The 25,778-nt window shown below is 41.8% G+C and overlaps 1 protein-coding gene across 1 annotated transcript; it reads left to right on the top strand.

The window, feature by feature from the left end:
- The first annotated feature begins 1,481 nt into the window (after positions 1 to 1,481).
- LOC143288212 (uncharacterized) lies at positions 1,482 to 15,485 on the top strand. The gene is made up of 9 exons (XM_076596546.1): positions 1,482 to 1,591; positions 4,786 to 4,949; positions 6,579 to 6,650; positions 8,253 to 8,297; positions 9,257 to 9,312; positions 10,476 to 10,554; positions 12,470 to 12,676; positions 13,448 to 13,582; positions 13,890 to 15,485. The coding sequence occupies exons 2-9, from the start codon at positions 4,800 to 4,802 to the stop codon at positions 14,085 to 14,087; spliced, it is 942 nt and encodes a 313-aa protein (XP_076452661.1). The 5' UTR covers positions 1,482 to 1,591; positions 4,786 to 4,799; the 3' UTR covers positions 14,088 to 15,485.
- Positions 15,486 to 25,778: the final 10,293 nt, after the last annotated feature.

Raw genomic sequence — 25,778 nt, 5'->3', positions numbered from 1 at the left:
TATATAGAACCCCCATGACCGTTTCGCTCCCCCATACACATATCCAACCATTTTTTTTTTTTTATCTTGTGATTTGGCTCTCCATACACATATAACTTGTTTTAACTATATATTTTTTTTAATGCTTGAGGGTCATATTACTCCAACATACACAGGTTTTGACTAAATTTTTTTTATGCTTGAGGGCCTTAACACAAGCTAATACGCCCAAAAAAGTTGTATATAGAACCCCCATCTCTTATACTACTAAAGTAAGGCTTGTATGCCAATGTAGATATACATTTTTGTTTGTTTTTAGATAACACTATCCAATGTTCAAGTTCAGTATAATATCATTCCTATTCAGCCGGAATGTCCTCACTTACAACTCGTTCTTCTTTTGTATGTGTTCTGTTACGGTTTCACCATGCACTGAGGACGGAACGGCTAAACCGACAAGCTGAAGCCAGCCCCTGAGCTGAGGGTACAACGGTACGTACATAGCAGGTCAAAAGGAACGTCTATCTTAGCCTACAAAGAACAGCGGTTATATTTGACCGGCCAACGATCGACCATCTTCCCCATCATGATCACCACTGCTGTGTTATCCATACTCACACACATACGCACACATAGTAGTACACACACATGCACGCGCGGCGCCGCGCGCACACTGATTGTTCAATTCTGATTTGTTCAATTCTGTGGATGTTAGGAAGCTGTCCTAACTCAGAGTAAACATACTACATTCTGATTTTGAGGATGAATTCGGTGGACAAGACAAGACAGTCTTGTTGTTGTTGACATTTGAGTGTAGTGTGAGAGACTCGAGCATTTGACGGACAGAGAGACTATCGCCAGAGCACTTGAAAGAGAGAGAGAGAGAGAGGTCGCCACTGAAAAATCAGTCAGTTTAATTTTCAGAGTCAAACTTGCGAAAGGGGTTTCGACGGGGTGGGGGCATAAGTTTGTGGGGGAAAAAAATCATCAATGCTCATGTCAGCCATTTTCTTCTTCCATATCTTTATTGGTAAAGAGTTTTCAATGATATTTCCCGCTAATTAACTGATGCACTAATTTTTTTTATTTAAAAAAAAAAGAAAAGAAAAGGAAAGAAAGAAAAAAGAAAAGAAAAGACATGCGCACGGTAAGAGAGAAAACGAACGGAACAAGCTGTTTAAGGGAGACGGAAGGCCAAGTAAAGTCTGAAACGATCATATATCACACACAGTGAAGAACAGTTGTGAGGAGTTGGGTTACGCTGCTGGTCAGGCATCTGCTTGGCAGATGTGGTGTAGCGTATATGGTTTGTCCGAACGCAGTGACGCCTCCTTGAGCAACTGAAACTGAAACTGAGGAGCAAATGTATGTATGCTAATTAGAAAAGTGTCATTCAAAAACTGATTGTTGCAGTGAAGAGGCGGATCCAAGCCAGCCAATCGATGCACAGCGAATGCAATGACGCACACACACTGTGCCATCGGAGATCCACGCACAACATAAAACGACAGCAGACGACAGGGCTTTCTTCCGGTTTGCGGATCACAAAACGGTACACCACCAAGAAACGAATGTCAGTTATCAGTGAACCTACTGGCTGAGGTGAAATAAGGTGAGAGAACGTAGACTTTGGTGTCATTGTACGTGTTGTTTTTGTTATTTTCTTCGTTATATTCTGCTCCGAATGTCAACATAGGAAAGGATTTTTGCTGCTTCTGTTGCCGCACTGGTCGTATCGTATCGACTAGAGACGTCATGATCATTATCTGATTCCGTGACCAGTAGGCATTCATGACATATGTTTAGAAATGTTCCTGCAACAGCCGACAGACTTCCGCGTTCCTCAGGCTGTGCTTTTCTCCCACGAAAACGTGTTGTCTGAGACATGGCAGTTCTGTAAGAAACAGTCTATACGATTTTGAAGAGGAAATTAATGCAGTGCCAACATGCACAAGGCTCGGGTCTATCAGTAGTAATTACTCAGTCTTAGCAGGGAAGTGATAGAGGGGTGGAAAATGAGTTGTGTACAGGTGTTTATGTGCTGCACTGCAGAGACCCCCAGTTTGCATTTGATAGTTCTTCATTCCACAGTCAACAATTCCTCACAGCTCTCACACTGTCTCTCTCATTGCCCATCTGTTTCATGGGTTGCATTTGTGTACCATTTCACAGTTCGTGTCTGTTTATATGTCTGTATTTCATGCCCATCCCAGCATCTCTCTTTGCCTCGCCAACCCATCTTTTTATTTACTTATGTTCCCCAGTCTCTTCTAAGTTTTGTTGCTCTAATTTCTTTGTTTCTTTCTTTTTCTTCTTTTTCTTTAACCCTCCCCTCCATCCCCTTTACTTTTTTTTCTCTCTCAGGAGTTCCTCAGTGTGTGTGTGTGTGTGTGTGTGTGTGTGTGTGTACCTTCACCGCCTTCCCCCCACCCCCACAGATTGGGACAATGTAGCACACTCATACTTAACACACAGACACACACAGCCTCTCTCTCTCTCTCTCTCTCTCTCTCTCTCTCTCTCTCACACACACACACACACACACACTCTCTCTCTCTCTCTCTCTCTCACACTGCTAATACAATTGATAGAAAACACATTTATATAAACTGGTGTCATAAATCAGTCTGAAGTGATGCAGTGGTTTGTCCAAACTTTAAAAAGTACAGAGATAAACCACCCACAACAGTTTTTGAGCAGTGGATGACAACAGGCAGCTGAGTTTAAACATGCAGGGTATCTCTTTCTCTTGTTGAGATGATAAAGTGTTCTGTACCAATAGTACTTAGACTGAATGAACAGAGAGAGAGAGAGAGAGGTAGAGAGAGAGAGAGGAAGAGAGATGGAAATAAAGAGGGGAGAGGAGGGGCAATCAGTGTAAAATCAATACAGCAGTAGACTGCAGTACCAGAACCAAGTGGCCTCCCTCTGACCCCAATAAGCTGCAGGAGATAAGAGAGCAGTGACCAGCAACAGCTCCTCTCTCAAGACCCTCAGCTGCTGGCAGCATAGCCTGCAAAAGTGTGTGTAGCAGGGCTGCTGTGGAACTCGCTGACAACAGGCACTGTGTCAAGTCTGTTGCTTGTTCCCATGCCGCAGTCTTTAGCACTGAGCCTGTGACATTTGCTGGGTCTGTGTTCTTGCCTGTGTGAGGTGGGTGCTGGGGTAGGGAGATTTGCTTAATTGGGGAGAAGGATGAAAAAATATAAAACAAAAATCAGTTAATTAAGTAGACATTGCTTATACTGTGGTGTTGTAGAGCTTTTTTTGTTTGTTTGTTGCTTTTTATATATTATTTTTTTAGGGGGAGGGGTTCCCCTGTGATGAACAGTCATTCAGTCTGTAAAAAAAGTGCTGATTGTTCCTCAGTGCAAGTCAGATAAAATGATCAGTGACTGTTGAGTGGGTCAGTTAGTGAGTGGATCAGATAGTACAATCTGTGAGTGCTGAGTGGGTCAGATAGCACAATCTGTGACTGTTCAGTGGGTAGATAGACAATATATATGTGACTGTTCAGTGGGTTAGATAGTGTGATATATGACTGTTGAATGTCAGATAGTGTGATATGTGGCTGTTGTGTGTCAGATAGTACAATCTGTGACTGTTCAGTGTGTCAGAATCAGATACATGACAGTGATATATGTGACTGTTGGGTGAGTCACATAGTGTGATACATGACTGTTGAGTGTCAGATACAGAGATAGTACAATCTGTGACTGTTGTGTAGGTCAGATAGAGTGATACGGGTTTGTTGAGTGAGTCAGATAATTCAAATTGTGACAGCTGAGTGGGTGAGATACTGATAGTTTTGACTGTTGAGTTTGCTGTGGGATGTCACAACTGTTGTGTTTACTGTGCTGGGTCATGTAATTGATTACCTTATGGTTTTGTGTGCCTGTTGGATGCGACAGCTGGCAGAGAGAGAGAGAGAGAGAGAGAGTAGAGATAAACCTTTTATTTTGACCATGAGTGTTCTGTTGTGGGATGGTTTACTTTGTCCGTGGCTGATTGTGTGACAGCTGGCTGTGATCATAGCTATTTAATGGCCAGTTGTCTTTTTGATAGTGATTTGGTATGCGTTATGCCTGATCAGTTGTGTAACAGCTGTAAACATGAGCTGGAAGTTATCGCACAGATGGTGTACTTCCCTGTGTGTGTGTGTGTGTGTGTGTGTGTGTGTGTGTGTGTGTGTGTGAACATGAGCATGTATGTGTTTAGGTGTGTGTGTGTGTGTGTGTGTGTGTGTGCAAAACTGTTTTGCTATGTGTGTGTGTGTGTGTGTGTGTGTGTGTGTGTGCATAACTACCGGTATAATAATACACACATTTAAGTATCTGTATTACACTCCATTCAGATTACCCTTTATCATAAGCATAGTATAAAGATGGAGAGAGAGTGGTAAATATGTTGTGTGAAAACAGCAGACGTTTGGCTATTGATCAGGAGGGAAGAAGTGAACACTTTTACATTTGATACCCCTCACAGGCGGTCAATAATCCACATACATGCCATCTGTTTTAACACACTGTGTGTGTGTGTGTGTGTGTTTGTGGTGTGTGTGTATGTGTGTGCATACACATGTCTGTGTGTGTTTGTGTTTTGTGTATACATGGGTGGGTGTGTTTTTGGTGTATGTATGCATGTGTATGTCTGTCTAAATTGGTGTATGTGTGAGGGGTGAATGTGTGTGTGTGTGATATGTGTACTGTGTGTGTGTGCTTGTGGTGTGCGTGTGTACATGTGTGTGTGTGTGTGTGTGTGTGTGTGTGTGTGTGCATGGATGCATGTGGGTGTGTGTATGTGCAGAAAAGCTGTCCGGAATGACGAGAGCACAGAGCCCATCGATGACGCTGGTGGCGGTGCTGTCGGTGCTGAGTGCCGTGCTGCCACTGACGCACATTGGTGCCAATGGCCATGGCAATCATGGAGGTGTGCCCATGGGCCACATCAATCCTTGTGACGATGCCAAGGTAAGTGAACTCCTTTTGCCCCCTGCAGGGGTTTTTGGGGGGCAGGCAGGTAGACTTTTGCAAGTTGTTTCAAGTCTAAAGGTCAGTGTGTGATATTGTATTTGGTTGAGAGAGAACAGTGCAAGATATTCAGTTTCAGTTTTGGGAAGTTGTCAGAGCGTGTGTGATCCATTATATATATATATATATATATATATATATATATATTGCTGCCCCCCCTCCCACCCACCCCTACCTCCCCACCTCCCCCCAATACCCTCAACCCCTCCACCCCCTCCCACCCCCCCAAAAAAGCGGCAGCAGGTGCCTGACCTTTGTATAAACCCAGTGTGCTGATCAGGACTTAAGCCTTGTAATGTATGGTTCTTAACTAAAAACTTAAGAGGGAGATTGTGCACAGCTTGTGAATTATGCAACTTGACGTTAACCCCCATACCCTCCACCCCCCCACCCCCACAAAAAAGCGGCAGCAGGTGCCTGACTTTTAGATAAACCCAGTGCGCTGATCAGGCCTTAAGCCTTATAAGGTATGGTTCTTTTCAAAAGACTAAAAAGGGAGATTGTGGACAGCTGGTGAACTATGCAACTTGATGTCCCCTCCCAACCTCCCATACCCTCCACCCCCCACCCCAAAACAACGGCAGCAGGTGCCTGACTTTTGTATAAACCCACTGCACTGATCAGGCCTTGAGCCATGTAAGGTATGGTTCTTTTCAAAAGACTAAAAAGGGAGATTGTGGACAGCTTGTGAATAATGCAACTTGATGTTAACCCCCATACCCTCCACCCACCCACCCCCACAAAAAAGCGGCAGCAGGTGCCTGACTTCTAGATAAACCCAATGCGCTGATCAGGCCTTAAGCCTGATAAGGTATGGTTCTTTTCAAAAGACTAAAGAGGGAGATTGTGGACAGCTGGTGAATTATGCAACTTGACGTTCCCTCCCCACCTCCCCCCAATACCCTCCGCCCACTCCCACCCCAAAACAGTGGCAGCAGGTGCCTGACTTTTGTATAAACCCAATGTGCTGATCAGGCCTTGAGCCTTGTAAGGTATGGTTCTTTTCAAAAGACTAAAAAGGGAGATTGTGGACAGCTGGTGAATTATGTAACTTGATGTCCCCCCCACCCCCCACCCCCCTCTCACCCCAAAACAGTGGCAGCAGGTGCCTGACTTTTGTATAAACCCAATGCGCTGATCAGGCCTTAAGCCTTGTAAGATAAGATTCTTTTCAAAAGACTAAAAGGGAGATTGTGGACAGCTGGTGAATTATGTAACTTGATGTCCCTCCCCACCTCCCATATCCTCCACCCCCCACCCCCCCTCTCACCCCAAAACAGTGGCAGCAGAAGCCTACCTTTGTATAAACCCAATGCGCTGATCAGGCCGTGAGCTTTGTAAGGTATGATTCTTTGTGAAAGACTTAAGAGGGAATTTGTGGACAGCTGGTGAACTATGCATCTTGACGTTTTGTACAGATGGAATGATGGAGTAAGCTGCTGGTGAGAAGGAGCACTGTTTAACTGCATGTGGGAGGGAGTGGACCGTGAGAATCTGCACAAGTTGAAAGACAGAGTGAGAGAGAGAGGATGGCAGAGAAAGAGTGTTATAAGAGGCTTTGTGTTGCAGACAATGATTGCAATAGACTGGGATCCTGATTCATTTGAAGAATACACATGTGACGGAGGCACGATATCACAGGTAAAACACACCCGCAAGCACGCGTACACGCATGCATCCACATGTGCGCGCACACATGCACAGTGACACACACACACATGCACACACACATAATTGTCTGTCTGTCCGTCCATCTGTTTGTTGCTGTCTACCTGTCTTCCAACTGTTTGTCTCCCAGTCTCCTCCCACTTTTCACCTTTGCCTGTCTTGTCTGCCATCTCTGTCCTCACTCCTCCTGAATTTTTTTTATAGAATTGATGTTAGGATGTTGTTCTTATAATTGTATCAAAATGTTTATTTGCTATTTGCGTATTTGTATGTTATGTTGTTGTTTTTTTGTTTTGTTTGTGTGTGTGTGTGTGTGTGTGTGTGTGTTTGACTCATGTCTGTAAACAGAGTGAGCCTATCACTGTAACTTGTTTTGGTTGTCCATGTTTGTTTTTTGTTTTTTTCTTCTACATTTAAGCCAAATTTGGTGTTGACAAAGTATGAATAAAAAAATGAATTTGTTAAAGATAACTACAGACACACAACACACACACACACACACACACACACACACACACACACACACACACACACACACACACACACACACACACACACACACACACACACACACACACACACACAGAGAGAGAGAGAGAGAGACTGACACACTGACAACCAAAACATGGTTCTTACATCAACTTGCTTTGTTTACACCTGTGAGCCAAAATTCGTTGTTGTTTTTTTTTCCTCACAATCCAATTACAGGGGTGTTAGTCTTCTGGATTAAACTGTATTTTCAGATAGTGTATATTTTATTTTGTTCACCTGCAGATCCGCAAGATTTTGTAGGGGTCAGTTTTGTAGGGGTCAGTTCGGGATGTTTGCTGGATAAGCGTAAACCAGATAAAAAGAGTAACTGCCATGTTGAAGTCTTCTAAAAAAACACAATAACGATCGATCAGCTAACAGTGTTGGTTGCCATTCTGTTGCTGTGAGTGATTGGGTCACTCAAGCTGCCATGTGCTGAAGTGGTGGTGAGACAGGGAGGGGTGGTGGTGGTGGGGGGGGGGTTGGTACTCAGCTTAACCCTTTGGCTTCCATCCACCTTTGGCCTGTGAACCTCATGAATAATTCAAACCAATGGAATAAGCTTTCTCACTGGTGTCAACTGGACTGTCACCTTGTCTAGAAAGGATGGTGAACAAAAAAAAAAAAAAAAAAGAAAAAGAAAAGAAAAAGAAAGAAGATGAGCACATACATACTCATCCTTCGGGCACTTTTTATGTGAAAGCACACTGAATGTAATGTTCTGATGTCCAGCAAAGAAGAGGTCAAGGTTGTTGAGGTCAGGGGTTACATTGATCATGTTCTGTGTAGAAGTGGCACTGTGATGTGACAGAGCAGAGGACAGGTCAAGGTTATAGAGGTCATAAAAACAAAGCAAAAACTAGTTTAAAACTCTTGTCTTTTGTATTGTATCAAGACTTATAAGAGCACTGCTGGATTGGTTTATTAAATGTGTGTGTTCACGTGTGTGTGTTCATGTGTGTGTATGTGTGTGTGTGTGTGGTGTGTGTGTGTGTGTGTGTGCATATTTGTGTGTTTGTGTGTGTGGTACTGTTTATGTTTCAGACAGTGGACAGGAGTCAGATCACCTGTGAAAGTAAAACACAGGATGTGAGTATATCTTAATTCTGTTGGTCACCTGTAATACACCCACATCACACAGACACTCACAGACAGGGAGACACACACACACACATGCACACACGCACACGCACGCACGCACGCAATCGTACTCGCACACACACTCACACACACACACACACACTCATACACACACTCTCTCACACACTCTCTCACACACTCTATCACACACACACACACACACACACACACACACACACACATGGAGGCACAAAGACACAAACAGCAAGAATGTGCAGCTGTCTGATAATGAAGACAGTGCTGTCTTTTCTTTCTCCTGTTTTATATATCATAGGTTAGCCAGTGATAAGATAAGATAAGATAAGATAAGAATAACTTTATTATCTCCAGCTGGAGAAATTTGGTCAGGTGCATTATCACAACATAGACAAGTAAACAACATGGGGACCATCACTGTAAAAGTCAACAACAGCTTTTACGAATATTACAAAGATACAAATGTAAAAAATATCACATACCCAGTTTCATACATACATCCATCCACACACTGCAGGTAATAACTAGTATTCTTAATGTAAAAACAGAAAGAATTAAGAAACATTATTTGAATATAATTATAAACATAGCCTACTATACTGCACATTGATTATAATAGACAAATAAGATAAGAATAAAGATAAATTGCGGAAAACCGCAACCAGATAATCAGCACACACCCGCACCCACCCACCCACCCCACACACGCGGATGTTCCCCTCTTTCTGTCTGTTCTTGTTTCTGTCTGTCTGTCTCTCTGCCTGTCCATTGATCACTCCCACTGGTGTGTGTGTGTGTTAGCGTTTCTTTAATGATTTTTCATTATGATTTATTTTAGGTGAGAGTGGGAAGACACTAATGTTTTGTGAGTGAGTGTGAGCATACACAGGCATGGCATTTGACTGATGATTAATTGTGTGGTTCCTTTGCAGCCAATCCATGTGTGTTATCCAGAGGAAATCAACTACACCAGTATCCCGCCCACAAGGTAACCAAGTCTTGCTGTTAAGAAATAAAAGAATAAAACAAAGAAAAAAAAGATAATACCTGTGATTCTCTGTATAAAAAGACATGTCCCATTGTTCATAGTATAAAGAAAAAGACATTACCCATGGTTTACTGTATAAAGACATAGACACACCGCATGGGTCATGGTTTAACCCTTTTCCATTCACTCCAGCCATAGACAAACACAAGGTAGAGTTTCTCTGTGAAATATGTGAATGCAAGAGGGTTAAAAAAAAAAAAAAAAAGATATTCCCCAGGGTTCATTGAAAAAAAGGCATACTCCATAGTTCACCACTTCATCGTATGAAAAAAATGACATATATTTGATGGTCCATGGGAAGAAAAAACACACCGTATGGTTTACTGTTTAAAAAGACGTACTTCATGGTTCACTGTTTGAAAAAAGACATTCCCTGTGGTTCATGGTATATAAAAATAATACATACCCAATGGTTCATAGCATATAAAGAATACATACCCAGCCTATAGTTCATGGTAAATCAAAAAGACATACTTCATGGTTCATAGTATAAAAAAGATATACCCCATGGTCCATGGTATAAAAAAGACATACACTATGGTTCATGGTATAAAAGAGACATATCTCATGGTTCAGCACATTGGGTTACGCTGCTGGTCAGGCACCTGCTTGGCAGATGTGGTGTAGCGTATATGGTTTTGTCCGAACGCAGTGATGCCTCCTTGAGCTACTGAAACTGAAACTGAAACTCATGGTTCATGGAAAAAAAGACATACCCCATGGTTCATGGTATAAAAAAAAAGACATTCCTATGGTTCCTGGTAAATATTTTTTAGTAATAAAAACATACACTATGATTTATGGTTTATAAAAAAGACACACATAATGGTTCATAGTATAAAAAAAGACATATAAAAAAAAGACACACATTATGGTTCATGGTATAAAAAAGACATACACTATGGTTCATGGTATAAAAAAAGACATATGGTTCATGGAAAAAAAGACACACCCTATGGTTCATCATAAAAGAAAATATATATATACCCCATGGCTCACGGTATGAAAAATAATACCTGCCCATGGCTTTCTATACAAGAACAATACATACCCCATGGTTCACTGTATAAACAGAAACATCAAAGTAGTGTGTGATGTTCCAGCGGCCGGCATCGTCCCAACTGGGCAGACTATGGAGAGTACCGCTACGTTCCTCCACAGCGCTGGTTGCACAACTTGGAGGTCAGTGCTTTATGGGAATGAGAACATACTAAGCATGCACACCCCTGAAAACGGAGTATGGCTGCCTTCATGGCAGGGTAAATAAACAAAATGGTCATACACATAATATGTTACATGCCTGTGTGTGTGTGTATGTTATTGAAAACGGATTGAGTGACACAGGAAACAAATGATAAGCGCCCACTGGCAGCTGTCAGTCAGTTCTGCCCAGGTAGTGCTGTTGCGCAAATGCTTTTGCGTATGTAAAGCGCTTAGAGCTTGGTCTTCGACCGAGGATATGCGCTATGTAAGTATCCATATCATTAGTACTTCTCTTTGTCAGCTGGGGTTTGACAGTCTGGGTTTGGGGCCATCCAGTCAGTGATTATGAACTGTGATTGCTTCAGAGACAACCCTGAGGCTCTGTGTTGATTATTGATCATAAAGTGTAGGTTGAAGAGACAGAATGATCCTAAAATGATAATAAAAAGAATCGACAGACAGACAGAAAATACGAAAAAAAACTTAGCCGTATGGAAAGCACAGGAACAAGAGTCATAATGGCTGCCGTCAAAAGAGGGCGCTAGCCAGTGGGACAAAGGGGACGTTACCTACTTCCGGGAGGTTATTGGCTGTAGTACTCTCGTTTTCTCCGCATAGGCGGATAGTAGTTTGCACAGGACAGGAATGTCAGACCCCTGCCGGAGTCTGCACTAGTTGGGTCACGGTAAGTATGTTATTCAAACATAATTTTAGATAGAAAATTTCCTATTGTCTATAAAGTGTGAACTGGGAGAGAGTGAGAGCAACTCTGTAATGATTGTTTACCATGAAGTGTGGGTTATGGGGAGACAGAATGATCCTATAATGAGTATTGTTGGTAGCGGGTGGACTGAGTGAGTGAGAGCAAGCGCATAGTGATTACTGACCATAAAGCATGGGTTGCAAGAGGCTGAGAACAACCCTGTAATGATTATTGACTGTAAAGTGTGGGTTGAGAGAGACTGAGAGCAACCCTGTATTAATTATTGACCATAAAGTATGGATTTAGAAAGACAAAATGATTCTAAAATGATTATTAACGATGAAGCAAGGGTTGGGAGAGACTGACAGCAATCCTATAATGATACTGACCATAAAGTGTGGATTTAGAAAGGTAGAATCATCCTGTAATGATCATTGACCTTGAAGAGGGTTTTTTAAGAGGTTGAGAGCAACCCTGTATTGATTATTGGGAGAGACTGACTGCAGCCCTATGATGTTTATTAACTCTTTCACCACCACAGGCGACTCTAGTTGACTAGACCGTGCACTGCCATAGGTGACTTGAGTCGACATCAATGGTCATGTTAACAAGACCCTTTTTCACATTGTAACAAAGCTCAATGGTCATGTTAACAAGACCCTTTTTCACACTGTAACAAAGCTCAATGGTCATGTTAACAAGACCCTTTTTCACATTGTAACAAAGCTCAGTGGTCATGTTAACAAGACCCTTTTTCAAACTGTAACAAAGCTCAATGGTCATGTTAACAAGACCCTTTTTCACATTGTAACAAAGCTCAATGGTCATGTTAACAAGACCCTTTTTCACACTGTAACAAAGCTTGACAGCTGCAGCCAGTTTCCCCACCAACAGAACGATGACTGACCTTTGCTCCCTGACCCAGTTTGAAGTCCACTGTGTTGTTTTGACATGAACTGAAGCCTGTGACTGAGAGAGCATCCGTATCTAAAATATTTGGTGCTGGGGAGTGTTTTTCACACACAGAAGTGGTGGTGAAAGAGTTAACCATAAAGTGTGGGTTGGGAAAGACTGACAGCAACCCAGTGTGTGGCGGTATATGACGTGTGGGTGAGATGTGTATGACATGCATGACACACGTGTGTGACTTGTGTGTGACACACTAACAACACATGGTCGGTCGTGTGACAGCACGGGACCATCGTCATGCTGTACCACCCCTGCGCCGACCCCGGGCAGGTGGAGGCGCTCCGTCGTGTGGTCACGGGCTGCCTGCGCCGCCACATCATCACCCCGTACAGGCTGTTGCCACGGGACACGCCCTTTGCCCTGGTGTCTTGGGGCTGCAAGCTGATGATGGGACAGGTGGATACTGCTGTGGCGCGACAGTTCATCAAGGTGATGGGTGTAGCGGTAACAAAGACGTGCAAAAAAGCAAACACACAAAAACAAAAAAACAACCACCCAAAGTGGAGGGAGGAGAGAAATGTACGGAGGAAAAGGGGGGGGGGGGGGGGGGGGGGGGGGGGATTAGAGACTTTGACGACAGCACACATTTTGGATTGACTCCCAAGATGTGTACAGTCTTGATACTTTGGATGTGGTCTTGATGCATTTATGCTATTTTATTTCAGTCACAACATCTTGGAAACTGTAGGACTTTGTTTGGTAGGTTTCGCTTTGTTTGCTTGCTTGTTCATATCATTATTAAGTGTTTTTGTTGAACAATTCACAATGGTATAACTATGCTTTATTCATCAAGAAATGTAAAATGACATTGCTAAAATTTACTTTGTTGTTCAAACAGTTTAAAATCATGATCTGTACATCCTGTAATTTAAAAATACTTTTCATAGAAAGCTCAACTCGATCAATTTCCTTTCTGAAAAAAAAACCCCATATGGTTTGCATACTTTTAGAATTTTTTTGTTAGTTTATGTCCTTTTTCACTGAAAATTCCCTGGTGGAGCCCATGCAGCAAAACTTATGTGTCAGTGGCGGTGAACAGATTGATTATTTTAAATGATAATGATGATAATTTAACTGATAATAATGATACGTAATGATGATGATTATAATAATAATGATAATAACAGTAATACTAGATCATGATAATGGTAATAATGATAATAATGATAATAGTATTGATAATAATGATGATGATGACAGGATCATGGCTTGAAAGATGGACCAGAAGGCCAGGTGTCCAAAGCTGGTCTTTACACCGAGTCCTTGATTGTTCCTGCCAAGGTTGTGTCGGACTACAGTGACTCCGTTGTTTGCCCGGACTCTTCCTCAACACTGGTAAAGTGTGTGTGTGTGTGTGTGTGTGCGTGTGGTGTGTGTGTGCATGTGCATGCAAGTGTGCATGGATATGTGCAGGTGGTTAAATGTTCGTCTATTATCACTTACAGCGAAAAGAATGAACAAACGTGTTTAAATGTGTAGTGTGTGTCCATGTTTCTGTACAAATGTGCACTGTAATTTTTGGTCAATGTGATGCCTCCTTTAAACTTAAAATGAGAACACACTGGAGTTAGCGGTGTAAACTGCTGAACTTGGCTATCATTGAATGTTACATGTGAATTTTTGGTTTTCCTTCTGCCATCAGGAGAGCCGCCAGCCAGGTTCAGGTTTCAGAGGCGACGGTGACGAGAGTCTGAGTGACCTCCCCTTCCCACGTGCCCGCCCCCTCCCCATCCTGGTCCAGTCCATGAGGCGGCGTCAGCAGCTGGACAGGGAAAGTGCGGAGCTGCAGCGTTCCTTTCAGCGTCTGGAGCGAGTCTTCAGGCAGCTGATGGACCAGTAGGTGGAAGGTGACAGGGTGTCCTGCCTGACGTTGGACGGTCAGAGAGGGACACAGTGTGGGGTGGGAGAATTGCTGTATGTCGCCAGTTTCAAATGACGCGACACATGAATTTCAGCTGACATGAATTTTAATATTTTGGTGTGGGTGGGTTTTGTTTTATTTTATTGAAAAAAAAAAGTTTTTGGTGTGGGTGGGTTTTTTTCTTGTTTTGTTTTTTTTCCCTTTTGTTTTACTTTATTTCAGCATCAAGACAAACACTTTTGGTTTAGCGACCATTTTTAAGGCAGATCTAGGATCTAAGATCTAGGATCTGTAGGCCTGATCAGTGCATTGGGTTTATGCATAGGTCAGACATCTGCACTTTTCTTTTTAATAAAAAAAAAAAAATGTTCAACAGATGTGATGTAGCATATATGGATCGGTACGCATGCTCAGCCAGCACCTTGAAACTGAAACTAGCCCCTGGGTCCTGGATCCTGGCTGTAAACTTTTCAGTACAACAAATATCGGTGGCTCCTACACTCCTGCCTGTGACACAGTCACTTTGCCGTTGTTGTCTTTTACCAGGTGTCCTTTTCTGTTGACTGAGACTCTTTGGGAAAACCGGCACTGTGTGTTTGGGAGGTGCACTTCTGGTTCTGTGTTGTTAAGGTATGTTGGATGGTTGTGATTGTCAGTGGCAATATACTCTGATTGTGTCTTGTCACACATATTGTGCCAAATTGATTATTACGATGACAGTTTCGATTATCAGTTTCAGTGACTGAGAGATTCTTTGACCGAGTATTAATCACCGGTTATCAGCTGGATTCAGGCAGTGATCAGTCATAACAAAACACCTTTGATCTGGAGTTAAAAAAAAAAAAAAAATCTGATGAGCACACCCCAGTAAACAGCTTTTTTTTTTCAGTCAGAGAGATTATTCTAGTTCACATTGCCCCCAATCCCCCCACCCCCTAAAAATTATATATATATATATATATATATATATATATATTCCAGTTATCAGTCATAGTTATGTTATTCTGCTTTTCATTTAAGATCATATTGTCCTGACCAGTATTATGAAGACATCTGTTTTGTTGCTGTACTGTGCCAAACTACAGTGAACGAAACCCCTCTTTCTCCTTCTTCCCCCTCCCCTCCCCCTTCCCCGTCTTCCCCCCCGCACCCCTCCCCGCCCCCCAACACCCCATGTGTTACAGCCCGCACAATGGCTTTACCGGCACTTGGCAGGGGTCGTGTGGGGAAGAGAAAGGGGTGTGGTTCCTTATCCAGTGCCCCCTGTGGATTGCTAGCTCTTTTTTCATGACGTCCAGACTTCCCTTGCCCCCCCCCTCCCTGTGCCCCCATCCCTGCCACCCCTGTACCCCCATCCCTGCCACCCCTGTACCCCCATCCCTGCCACCCCTCCCTGTACCCCCATCCCTGCCACCCCTGTGCCCCCCTCCCTGTACCCCCATCCCTGCCACCCCTGTGCCCCCATCCCTGCCACCCCATCCCTGCCACCCCCGTACCCCCATCCCTGCCACCCCTCCCTGTGCCCCCATCCCTGCCACCCCTGTGCCCCCATCCCTGCCACCCCTGTGCCCCCATCCCTGCCACCCCATCCCTGCCACCCCCGTGCCCCCATCCCTGCCACCCCGTGGGAGATTTCAGTACAGACAGTGTCCCAAGCCTTGTGGAAATTCTCTGCTGGAAATGGCCTGCTCTTTTCTGTTGCTCTCTTTGTTTCTGACTTTTCTCCTCCGTAATTGTTGTCTGCTTCTTTTTTCTTCTTCTTCTGCCTTCCCTGTCCATTCTGTTTTTGTGTGTTTTTTCCAGCATGACTTGACACTTTTCTTTTCCAGCATGCCTTGACACTTTGTGTGTGTGTGGGGGGGGGGGGGGGGGGGGGGGGGGGGGATACTCTTTTCTGCTATCCATGATGTTCTGTCTGTGCTGGGTTTTTTTGTTGTTGTTTTTTCTGGTGAATAGGCAGTGATATTGTAAACACTGGAATGGGCACAAGCTGTTCATTCTACATTGTTATTTGTCTGCAGGACCTGTTTATGTAATTTATTGTGTTGTTTTGAAGCATTTTTGATCCTTACATATGATTTTTTGTTGTTGTTGTTGTTGATAAATCCAGGGTGATACACAAAACAGAAAGGCCGATGTCCTCAGCACTGCCTTGTCTTATTTGCCTTGTGGAGCTTTGATAGTTAAGATAGTATGTCATGAACTGTGTTGTTTCATAGTTGTTTTTTGTTTTTTTTCAAGTTGTGACAAGTTTTATGTTTTGAACTTTTGTTGGGCCATCCTGATGTGGCCTGTACTGTCGGCTTGACTACAGGCAACAATGTCAAGTTTTATGTTTTGAACTTTTGTTGGGCCATCCTGATGTGGCCTGTACTGTCGGCTTGACTACAGGCAACAATGTCAGATGTCCAGGACTTCCTTAGCCTTTCTCCTGGCTGCAACATTCCTGGGCTGAGGGGTTTGAATGGTGTCATTTGAACTCATTTCTCTCTCTCTGTATATATTTATTTTATTTTATTTTATTTATTTATTTATTTTCCCTTTCTTTCTTTCTTAAAAAAAAAGTATCTATATTATATAGATATTAGTTGAACAGTTGAGGTAGTGAGAGGTAGTCATGTGCTGTGTGTGACACATCTTGAGGCCTGTTGTGGCCCTGTGCAGTCACATTGTGGATCTCCTCCAGAGACTGCTGGGGTCCTGGAAGGTAAATCAAGTCAAGTGAACTTTATTATCTCTCAAGAGAAATCGCCGCCCTGTGTCTGTGATGTGTCTGTCTGATCTATTGCTTTTGCATAATAAGAAGTTTGCTCCAGATGTGACAATAGACTGTTGTGGAGGACAGTTGACTTATGCCAAATGACAGTATACCATTGGATTTTGACTGTCATAATAATAATAATAATAATGGATAATTATATAGCACACTATCCATAAATCTGCTGTAGGTGCTTTACAAAAACGCTTTGTTAACATAAAACATTACATCTATGCTACATACACACACCAAAATATGACTACACATGCACACGCGCACATGCACACGCACACACACACACACACACTGCATACATACATTTTAACAATACATGTGTATCTAACAGCTACCCTAACACATGCACACACATAGGCAGGCACAAACTTACATAAATGCACGCGCACACAATACACATTCATATACAATCATGTAGTTATGTACACATACATAATAATAATAATAATGATAATAATAATGTACATATGTATAGCCCTAACACTGCTGCTCTAGGTCCATGAACAAGACACAAGAATGTAATAAAAATGTTAGTAACAGACCAGCTAAAAACAGTGAAACATGGCTCACGACTCACACAGTTCTCTCACCTCACCTCTATAATAAAATGTTAAGAAACAAACTTGACAAAAAAAACTTGTTTCAAAAACAGTGTAACATCACTCCTGGCTTACACACCTCTCCCACCTCACCCCCAGCCCCTTGCCACTCCACACAGTCACATCAACACACACACACACACACACACACACACACATGTCCCCCTCATCCCCCCCCTCCCCCTGCCCCCCATCCCCTCCCCCCTCCACACACAGTGTTCCAAGATTTTTTAACTCCTGTGGAATCATTGTACATATAGAATTTAAAGATCACCAGTTTTGGTTATTCCTCATTTGTGTAGTTCAATAACTTTATTGTCTAAAGACGTCCCCCCCCCCCCCCCCCCCCCCTCCGCCCCTGGGAATCATGCGGTGTTGTATATTACCCCTCTAAATGTGATCAACAAGTTACTCTTCCTGGTACTGACTGTGGTAGTTCAACTGGGGTACATTCCAGGCTCTTTCTCTGTAAAGGAGTGTGTGTGTGTCTGTGTGTGTGAGTGTGTGTGTGTGTGTGTGTGTGAGTGTGTGTGTGTGTGTGAGTGTGTGTGTTTGTGTGTGTGTGAGTGTGTGTGTGTGTGTGAGTGTGTGTGTGTGTGTTTATGTAGTATCCTTGCATCATTTGACATTAGAGGGATTATATGTTGTTCTGTTGTTCTTGTGTAGTATGTGTATTGAATTAAGAATTTATCTTACAAAAATCAGCCAAAAATGCCTTTTCATTTAAGGAGGAGAAGAGTATTTCAGTTCAAGAAAGTGGCAGATATTAATAGTATACATTTTGAATATAACTGGGTTTAATGATGATAAATTATGAAAGTGTTTTGGCATCATGTCAAATTGGACAACTTATTTACAAACCAAATATTTGTATATAACCTCACAGATGTGACTGTTTGCAGTTTATATCTTTGTTAACCCGCCATGAGCATACACATCTGTATCAGTTGAATGCTGCAATTCTGGCTCACAGTGATTTGAGATAAGCTGACTCTGAGAAGTATGTCAAATTGTTGGTAAATCTTTTGTATTTGGTGGAAAGAGATACGGTTTTGAAATATTATTTCTGTATACATTTGCATTTTATATATTTTGGACTCTTTCTGAGAAGTTTGGGTATACTTTCTGATATGTGTGGGTACATTTTGTGATGTGTTTGGGCTCACTTTGTGTTGTGTTAGGTGTACTTTGTGAACCGTACATTTTGTGATGTGTTTGGGTATACTTTCTGATGTGTTTTTGTACACTTTTTTGTGTGTTTGTGTACATTTTGTGACATGGTTGGGTACACCTTTTGACATGCTTGGTTATAGGGTATACTTTTTGATGTGTTTGGGTACACTTTGTGACATATTTAGGTACACCTTGTGATGTGTTTGGGTACACTTTGTGACATATTTGGGTACACCTTGTGATGTGTTTGGGTACACTTTGTGACATATTTGGGTACACCTTGTGATGTGTTTGGGTACACTTGTGCTGGTTGTGTGGTGTGGTCTGACCTTACGTCCAGACCCCAGAACCATGTATGTTGAGACGTACTGTAACCAGGCTTGTTCAGTACTTAATGTGGATGAACCCCAAACCATCTAACACCAGTTATAGTGGTCAGTTTAGTGCAGAGGCAAAACCCCCCTTGTTGACACTGTAACGATGCTTGTCAAGGATTAAAGTGCAGAGCTAAAATCACATATGTTGACACTTCATGTGACAATGGTTTCCAATGACTAAACTGCAGAGCTAAAACCACATATGTTGACACTTAATGTGCAATGGTTTTCCCTGACTAAACTGCAGAGCTAAAACCACACATGTTGACACTTAATGTGCAATGGTTTTCCCTGACTAAATGCAGAGCGAAAACCACATATGTTGACACTTAATGTGACAGTGATTTTCCATGACTAATGTGCAGAGCTAAAACCACATACGTTGACACTTAAGATAACAATGTTTGTCCAGAGCTAAAGTGCAGAGCTAAAACCACATATGTTGACACTTAATCAAGTTAATGTGACTATGGTTTTTCCATGACGAAAGTGCAGAACTAAAACATGTGTTGACACTAAACGTGACAGTGCTTTTTCAGGACAAAAGCGTAGAGCGAAAAGCACGTGTTGACACTTAATGTGACAGTGGTTTTTCATGATGAAAGCATAGAGCCAAAACCACATATGTTGACACTAATGTGACAATGCGTTTTCAGGGCTAAAACGCAGGGCCAAAACCACATATGCTGACACTTAATGTGTCCATAACCAAAGTGCAGAGCCAAGCCACTAAATATAACACTTTCCTATGGCCTGCATGTTCCTGCATGTTCCTAAACCACTTCTGTGTGGGATGCCAGGGGCCTTCCAGTACAAACAGCATGGATCCCAGACTTCTGGAAATTCTGTGCAAGAGTTTCCCTTTTCTGTTGCTGTCTTTGTTTCAGGCTGTTTTTTTCTTTTTCCTTCACTGTGGTTTTCCTTGTCATTTGCCTGTTGTTTTTTCCTGCAAGCCTTGGACACATTTTTCTCTTTTCCCCAGTCTGTGATGTACTGTCTTTGCTGTTTTGCTCTGGTGATTTGGTAGTGACGTTGTAAACACTGTGATGGGCACTAGTTGTCCCTTCTGTAGTGTTACTGTCTCGATGGTGTGTGTATATATATATATATATATATATTGTGTGTGTGTGTGTTTGGCTTTGAAGTATTTTTGTTTCTTTTTTTTTTAACAATTTTTTGTTGTAATTTTGGGATGATGAATCAAGCAGAAGAGCTGGCCTCATCAAAGCAACCTAAGGTTTTATTTGCCATAAGGTTAAGATAATAATGTCATGAAATATGATGTGCTGCTTTCTTTTCCCCCTTAGATATGACAGGGTTTTTTGTGTTTAACATGGCTGAATTTTCTCTTTTTTTTTTATTTACTTAGGCACTCCTGATATGGCCCTTTGCAGTCGGCCGGACTATGAGCAACAGTGTATATGTGTTACATCTTTCTCTGAATTCCAGAACGACTGGAAAGTGCTGTGTTCCCGTGGTGGCCGTTGTGGTGGTGAATGGCTGCTCTGTGTATTTTTCTTCAGCATTTTTCTTTTGTCACGTTTGGTGCCACATGTTTGACTCGCGTACACTTACAAAGTGAGCATGTAAGCACCCAGTTTTGGACAAAGGTTAAAATCTTTATTTATTGGCAAAATAGACAACGCTTGACAGATCTAAAATATCTTACATCCAGTTTTCTTCTTTTTTGTTTTTGTTTAGTCAGACATGATAGTTAGCATGACCTCTGACATCCACTTTTCTTCTTTTTTGTGTTTAGTCAGAATAGGTAAATAGCATCTCTGTTGAAGATCAGGGTCAAAGGTCAAGGTTAGATAATGGCACGATTATTGATTTAAAAAAAGCCTGAAGTACAAGAGAGGTGAAGCCCTGATCAACTTTGAACTTGAGGGTGTCAGTCGAAAGGTTGTTGAACGTAACTTGATCGTCAAAGAATGAGAGAGGTCTTCCCTCCGTTCTTCTCACCTGGTACTGAGTGTGGTCATGATTTTTTTTGTTGCTCCAAACAACAGCAAACTACCCCCCCCTCTCCCCCCCGCCCCCCACACCCCCTTCCCACAAAATCCTCCTAATCCTGTTAAACCTAGAACTAACTAAAACAGCCCACTCGGAACCACCCTCCGGAAAAGAATTTGTGTAGCAGATTCATCGACAAGTCGATGTTGGCTACCCATCCAAAAGAAGAAGAAGAAGAAGGGTATGGATTTTTGTACTTAAAAAAACATCAACAGCCAAAAAAACCCACCAAGATATGTGTGGAGATTATTTTTCAACCTGCTTATAGCATTTCCGTCTCCTAGCGTGGGTGGAAGTATTTCTAAATTATATGGATTTCAGTATTGGCATTTTTGCAGTTTAAAAAAAAAAGTTATTTCACTTTGTTTCGGTATTAAGACAATGCTCTTCAGTTAAAACCAGCCCCGTAATCCTGGCCGCAGTACCTTTCAGTATTAACTAAAAATCAGTCACTCCAACCTCTTTTTTATTTTTTGTTGTTGTCCCAAACAAATCTCAGCCTGACTGCATGCAGCACGTCCCGATCCTGGGTCTTCAGGAAAAGTGTGGGGTCCATGACAGCTGTTGGTGCTTTAACTCACTCAGTACAGCCAGTCCTCTCTTCTCTTCTACACAGACCCCTCGGATGTCCAGTGGGTGTCTCAATGACCCAACCTTTAGCTTCCGTCGTCAGAACTGTGGTATTCTTTGTCAACATTCACCTCTTCAGTATAAGAGCCTTCCGCTTGCAATATTGTGATGATGGTAACTGGGGTGAAACGCTGTTAACATCGTCTCTTTCGCCGTTCGTATGGAGAGAGTTAAAGATTTGTTTTCAATGTTGTTGAATAAATAATAATGATAACCATAATAAAAAGAAAGTTTTGCTGACTGCATGCATACTTTTCGAAATAACTTCTTCTTTTTTTTGTTTCAGTATAAGTATTTATATTTGGTTATTTTTGGAAATATGGTTGGTCTTTTTTTTTTTTTTTTTGACATAATCTATACATGTTTTGTGGTTTTGTGTCATTGTTTGATGAACATCAGTGAAAGATAATCTGTGCGTGTTTTAATGTGTTTATTATAAGTATTATTTGTATATCAGTAAGTTCTGTTGTAATGGGAAGGTGGGCAGGTAGTCACCAAGAAGTCATAAGTAATAAGGTGAAAATCTATCACTCACTATCTGCAATCCTTTCTTTTTTCTTTTGTTTTTTTTCTGTTTTTGTTTTCGCTGGTGTCCTGCTGAAATATGTGAGTGTCTCTGTCTCAAGACTACTTGGAATCTCAGTGTTATTTCAGCATCATGCTCAAAACTGCTCAAATCTCAATTCTAGGAATAAAGATTTCATTCTTAAAGAAAGATGTGCCCTTGTTTTGTTTTGTTGTTGTTGTTGTGTGTGTGTGTGAGTGTGTAAAGTGATTGTAAGCATGCAGGTACCTGCAAGGGGGGCAACTGTGGCCCGGGAGAGGTGATCCCACAGAGCAGATCTGTTCCCACTTTGCCTACTCTTTTGATCATGTTGCCACCATCAATGGCCTCTTGAAGAGTTGGACTCTTTGTTTGTCCTGTTTCGCCTACCCGCCATTCTCGTTTTGCCTATTCAGCCTCTCTCTCTTTCTCACTCTCAAATGCACACACATCACACACTATATAATTATATGTTTCTGCACAGAAAACACTATAAACCAGCTATGAAAAAAGCTAGTTTTTGGGTGTTTTTTTGTTGTTTTTCTTCTTCTTTTTTTTTAAGACTGACATACACCCACGTGCATGCACACGCGCACACAGACAAACACAGCAACTGAATTCATAGGCGAACTTTGAACAGGCGAATCAGGGTCACCAGAATTTAGTGATAGGTGAATCAAGAATTGGTGAGCTGAGAATAGGCGAATCTGGATGACATCGATCCAATCGGCTGTTGTGAAGTTCTGCAGTCCTGGCGTCTTTATCACCAGCTGCCCCATTGTTCCTCCACTGATCTGTATTCCCCGTGCTGTCGTCCTCTCTCTCTCCTCTCTCATTCGTACAAACAGGAATTGGCATGCCCACATTGAAGAGTCCGAAAAATACAATTGCCTCCTCTCTTTCAAGAACATTTTTCTGGCAGAAAAAATACATGAAAGTAATAATAGGTAATAAATGGCACAGAACAAGCCTGGCTCGATTCAGACTTAGAACTTCAGGCCTAAATGCTAACAAAAAAATTGGTTATCTGCCGACACGTCCTTACAGCCCACTTTTTTCAAATGTGTGGTGCTTCTGTTGAAGATGAAACTCATTTCCTGTTTATATGGAAGTGTTATGTAGAAATTCGAAAGAAATGCTTAATTATTAGCGGTGAAAACTTGGAGAACATGAACCTTACCAGTACGCTTTTGACAGATGATGAAGTTAGAATAAGATCACTAGTGAAATTTATCGCTCTAGCTTGGAATTGTTGGAAAAAGAAATTATCTTCGGAAGCCTTTTGTTATCGAAAAAACATTGTTACCCTGATGCCAGTTCCACAGTTTATAATTATGAATGACTCTGTAGAAAGTCGCATGGTCGAGCTTTTTTATTTTCCTTTTTAATCTTAACAATATGCTGTATTTTATGATTTTGTTGTTGTTGTTTGTCGTTGATTTTCTTTTACTCTTTGCAACGTGTCAATTTCTCTGTAAACCGCCGTTATTCTTCTGTTCATACATTGTCCCCCTTGCCAAAGGATAGTATTGTTAATGGCAATAAACAATGTCCGTGTCCGTCTCTCTCTCTCTCTGTCTCTGTCTCTCTCTCATCTGACACCATTCTGTGGGTATTTTACATGTTTGTATTCGTATACATAAAGCGTCTATATTAGTATTTTGATACATTTTTCAATCAGATCCATAATTCATTCAGTTTTTTTTCTTTAATAAAAAGAGAGATATGTCTTGTCCATGTATACAAGACGAAAAAAAAATTAAAGCGATTTATTATGGCACGTATGATTTTTCTTGTCTTATTGCAATAAAATGGATTTTTTTAAAAAAGAAAAAAAAGGGATATGTCTTGCCCATGTATACAAGAAAAAAAGGCAATTTGTGGTGGCACATACAATATATGTCTTATAGAATTGATCATAATCATTTGAAAAAAGTGCGAAACTCACGTGCATGGCCCAGCAAATCGAAGGAAAAAGTGTTATAACATGAAAAAAACCAACCTATCCAACAACAGCGACACTGAGCAAGGTTAGTTTGTGGAACATTAAATATTTCTTTTCTCTATGAAATAGATAAAATTTGAAAATCATAAACCCCAAAAATAAAAACAAAAGCTAAGTGCATGGGACAGTGAAGTGAAGTGCGTAGTGTGTTATGGTACATGTAAAGACTATTCCATGACAGCAACACAGTGATTTTTTTTTTTTTTTTTTCATCTTTGTAAGATGGAGTATAATACAACAACCGGGAAATAAAAACTAAACTGAAGTTTACTGCATGTGATAGTAAAATGAAGTGCATAGTGTTATATGGCAAGTGGACGGGCGCAATAGCGGTTAAATCGTTGGACTTTCAATCTGAGGGTTCCGGGTTCAAATCTCGGTAACGGCGCCTGGTGGGTAAAGGGTGGAAATTTTTCCGATCTCCCGGGTCAACATATGTGCAGACCTGCTAGTGCCTTTGTGTGTATAAGCAAGCAGATCACATACGCACGTTAAAGATCCTGTAATCCATGTCAGCGTTCGGTGGGTTATGGAAACAAGAACATACCCAGCATGCATGCCCCAGAAAACGGAATATGGCTGACTACATGGCGGGAAAAAACGGTCATACACGTAAAAGCCCACTCGTGTCCATACAAGTGAACGTGGGAGTTGCAGCCCACGAACGAAGAAGAAGAAGATATGGCACATGGAAAAAAACTATCCGACAGCGACACAGTATTCAGTTTGTAACAAATACAACATTGCTTGTCATAAAAATTGATTATTGTTGAAATTAGAAAAAAAAAAAGCCAAAAAACTAAACATGACTGCATGGCACAGTCAAGTGAAGTGTAAAGTATCACAGAACATGGAAAAGCTATCCAGTTACAGCTGCACAGTGGTCAGTTTGTGGTATGTACAATCTTCTTTGTCTTTATAGAATAGATGATATTTGAAATATAACCAAAACAAAAAAACAAAACAAACAAAAAACAAAACAAAAAAACCCCCCAAAACCCTCCCCCCAAAAAACCCCCCAAAAACCACACACCAAAAAAACAACAACTAAAACTAAGTGCATAGCACAGTAAATTGAAGGGCGAAATGTTACGGCACATAAAAACAACAACCACCCCCACCCCCCCAACCCCTCCCCCCCCCAAAAAAAACAAAAAAAAAAAAAACCAACAACAACACACACACACCAAAAAAACAACAACTAAAACTAAGTGCATGGCACAGTAAATTGAAGGGCAAAATGTTACGGCACATGGGAAAACTATCCAGCGACAGTGACACACCGGTCACACAGTCGCGTTGTTGCAGGTACAAGGTACCTTTCCGGAGGTCAGGAAGTCCCTGTGTGCAGCCTGCAGATCCCTGTCTGTGGATGTTCCGAGAGAGGACAATGCCCAGAACATTCCAGGAGCCTTTCGGAGTCTTTCTTCAACAGGACATGTGATGGGATCAAGAGTTTACCACACAGTACAATATTTCCACGCTCCTCTCTGGTTTTACTTCGTTCATTTTTCAGCTCTAGTTTTACATTTACCCTTGTGATCCGTACTGCC

Source organism: Babylonia areolata, chromosome 12 (genome assembly GCF_041734735.1).
Source record: "Babylonia areolata isolate BAREFJ2019XMU chromosome 12, ASM4173473v1, whole genome shotgun sequence".
NCBI lineage: Eukaryota > Metazoa > Mollusca > Gastropoda > Neogastropoda > Buccinidae > Babylonia > Babylonia areolata.
Note: the sequence above shows the minus strand (reverse complement) of the source record. Positions and strands in the feature narration are given on the sequence as shown.

What these genes read in the sequence shown, in the direction of transcription:
- LOC143288212 (XM_076596546.1), top strand. Translation starts at nt 4,800, where the DNA reads ATGACGAGAGCACAGAGCCCATCGATGACGCTGGTGGCGGTGCTGTCG. An exon ending in ATCCTTGTGACGATGCCAAG is followed by an intron (nt 4,950 to 6,578) that starts GTAAGTGAACTC and finishes TTTGTGTTGCAG; the next exon opens with ACAATGATTGCAATAGACTG. An exon ending in TGGCGCGACAGTTCATCAAG is followed by an intron (nt 12,677 to 13,447) that starts GTGATGGGTGTA and finishes TGATGATGACAG; the next exon opens with GATCATGGCTTGAAAGATGG.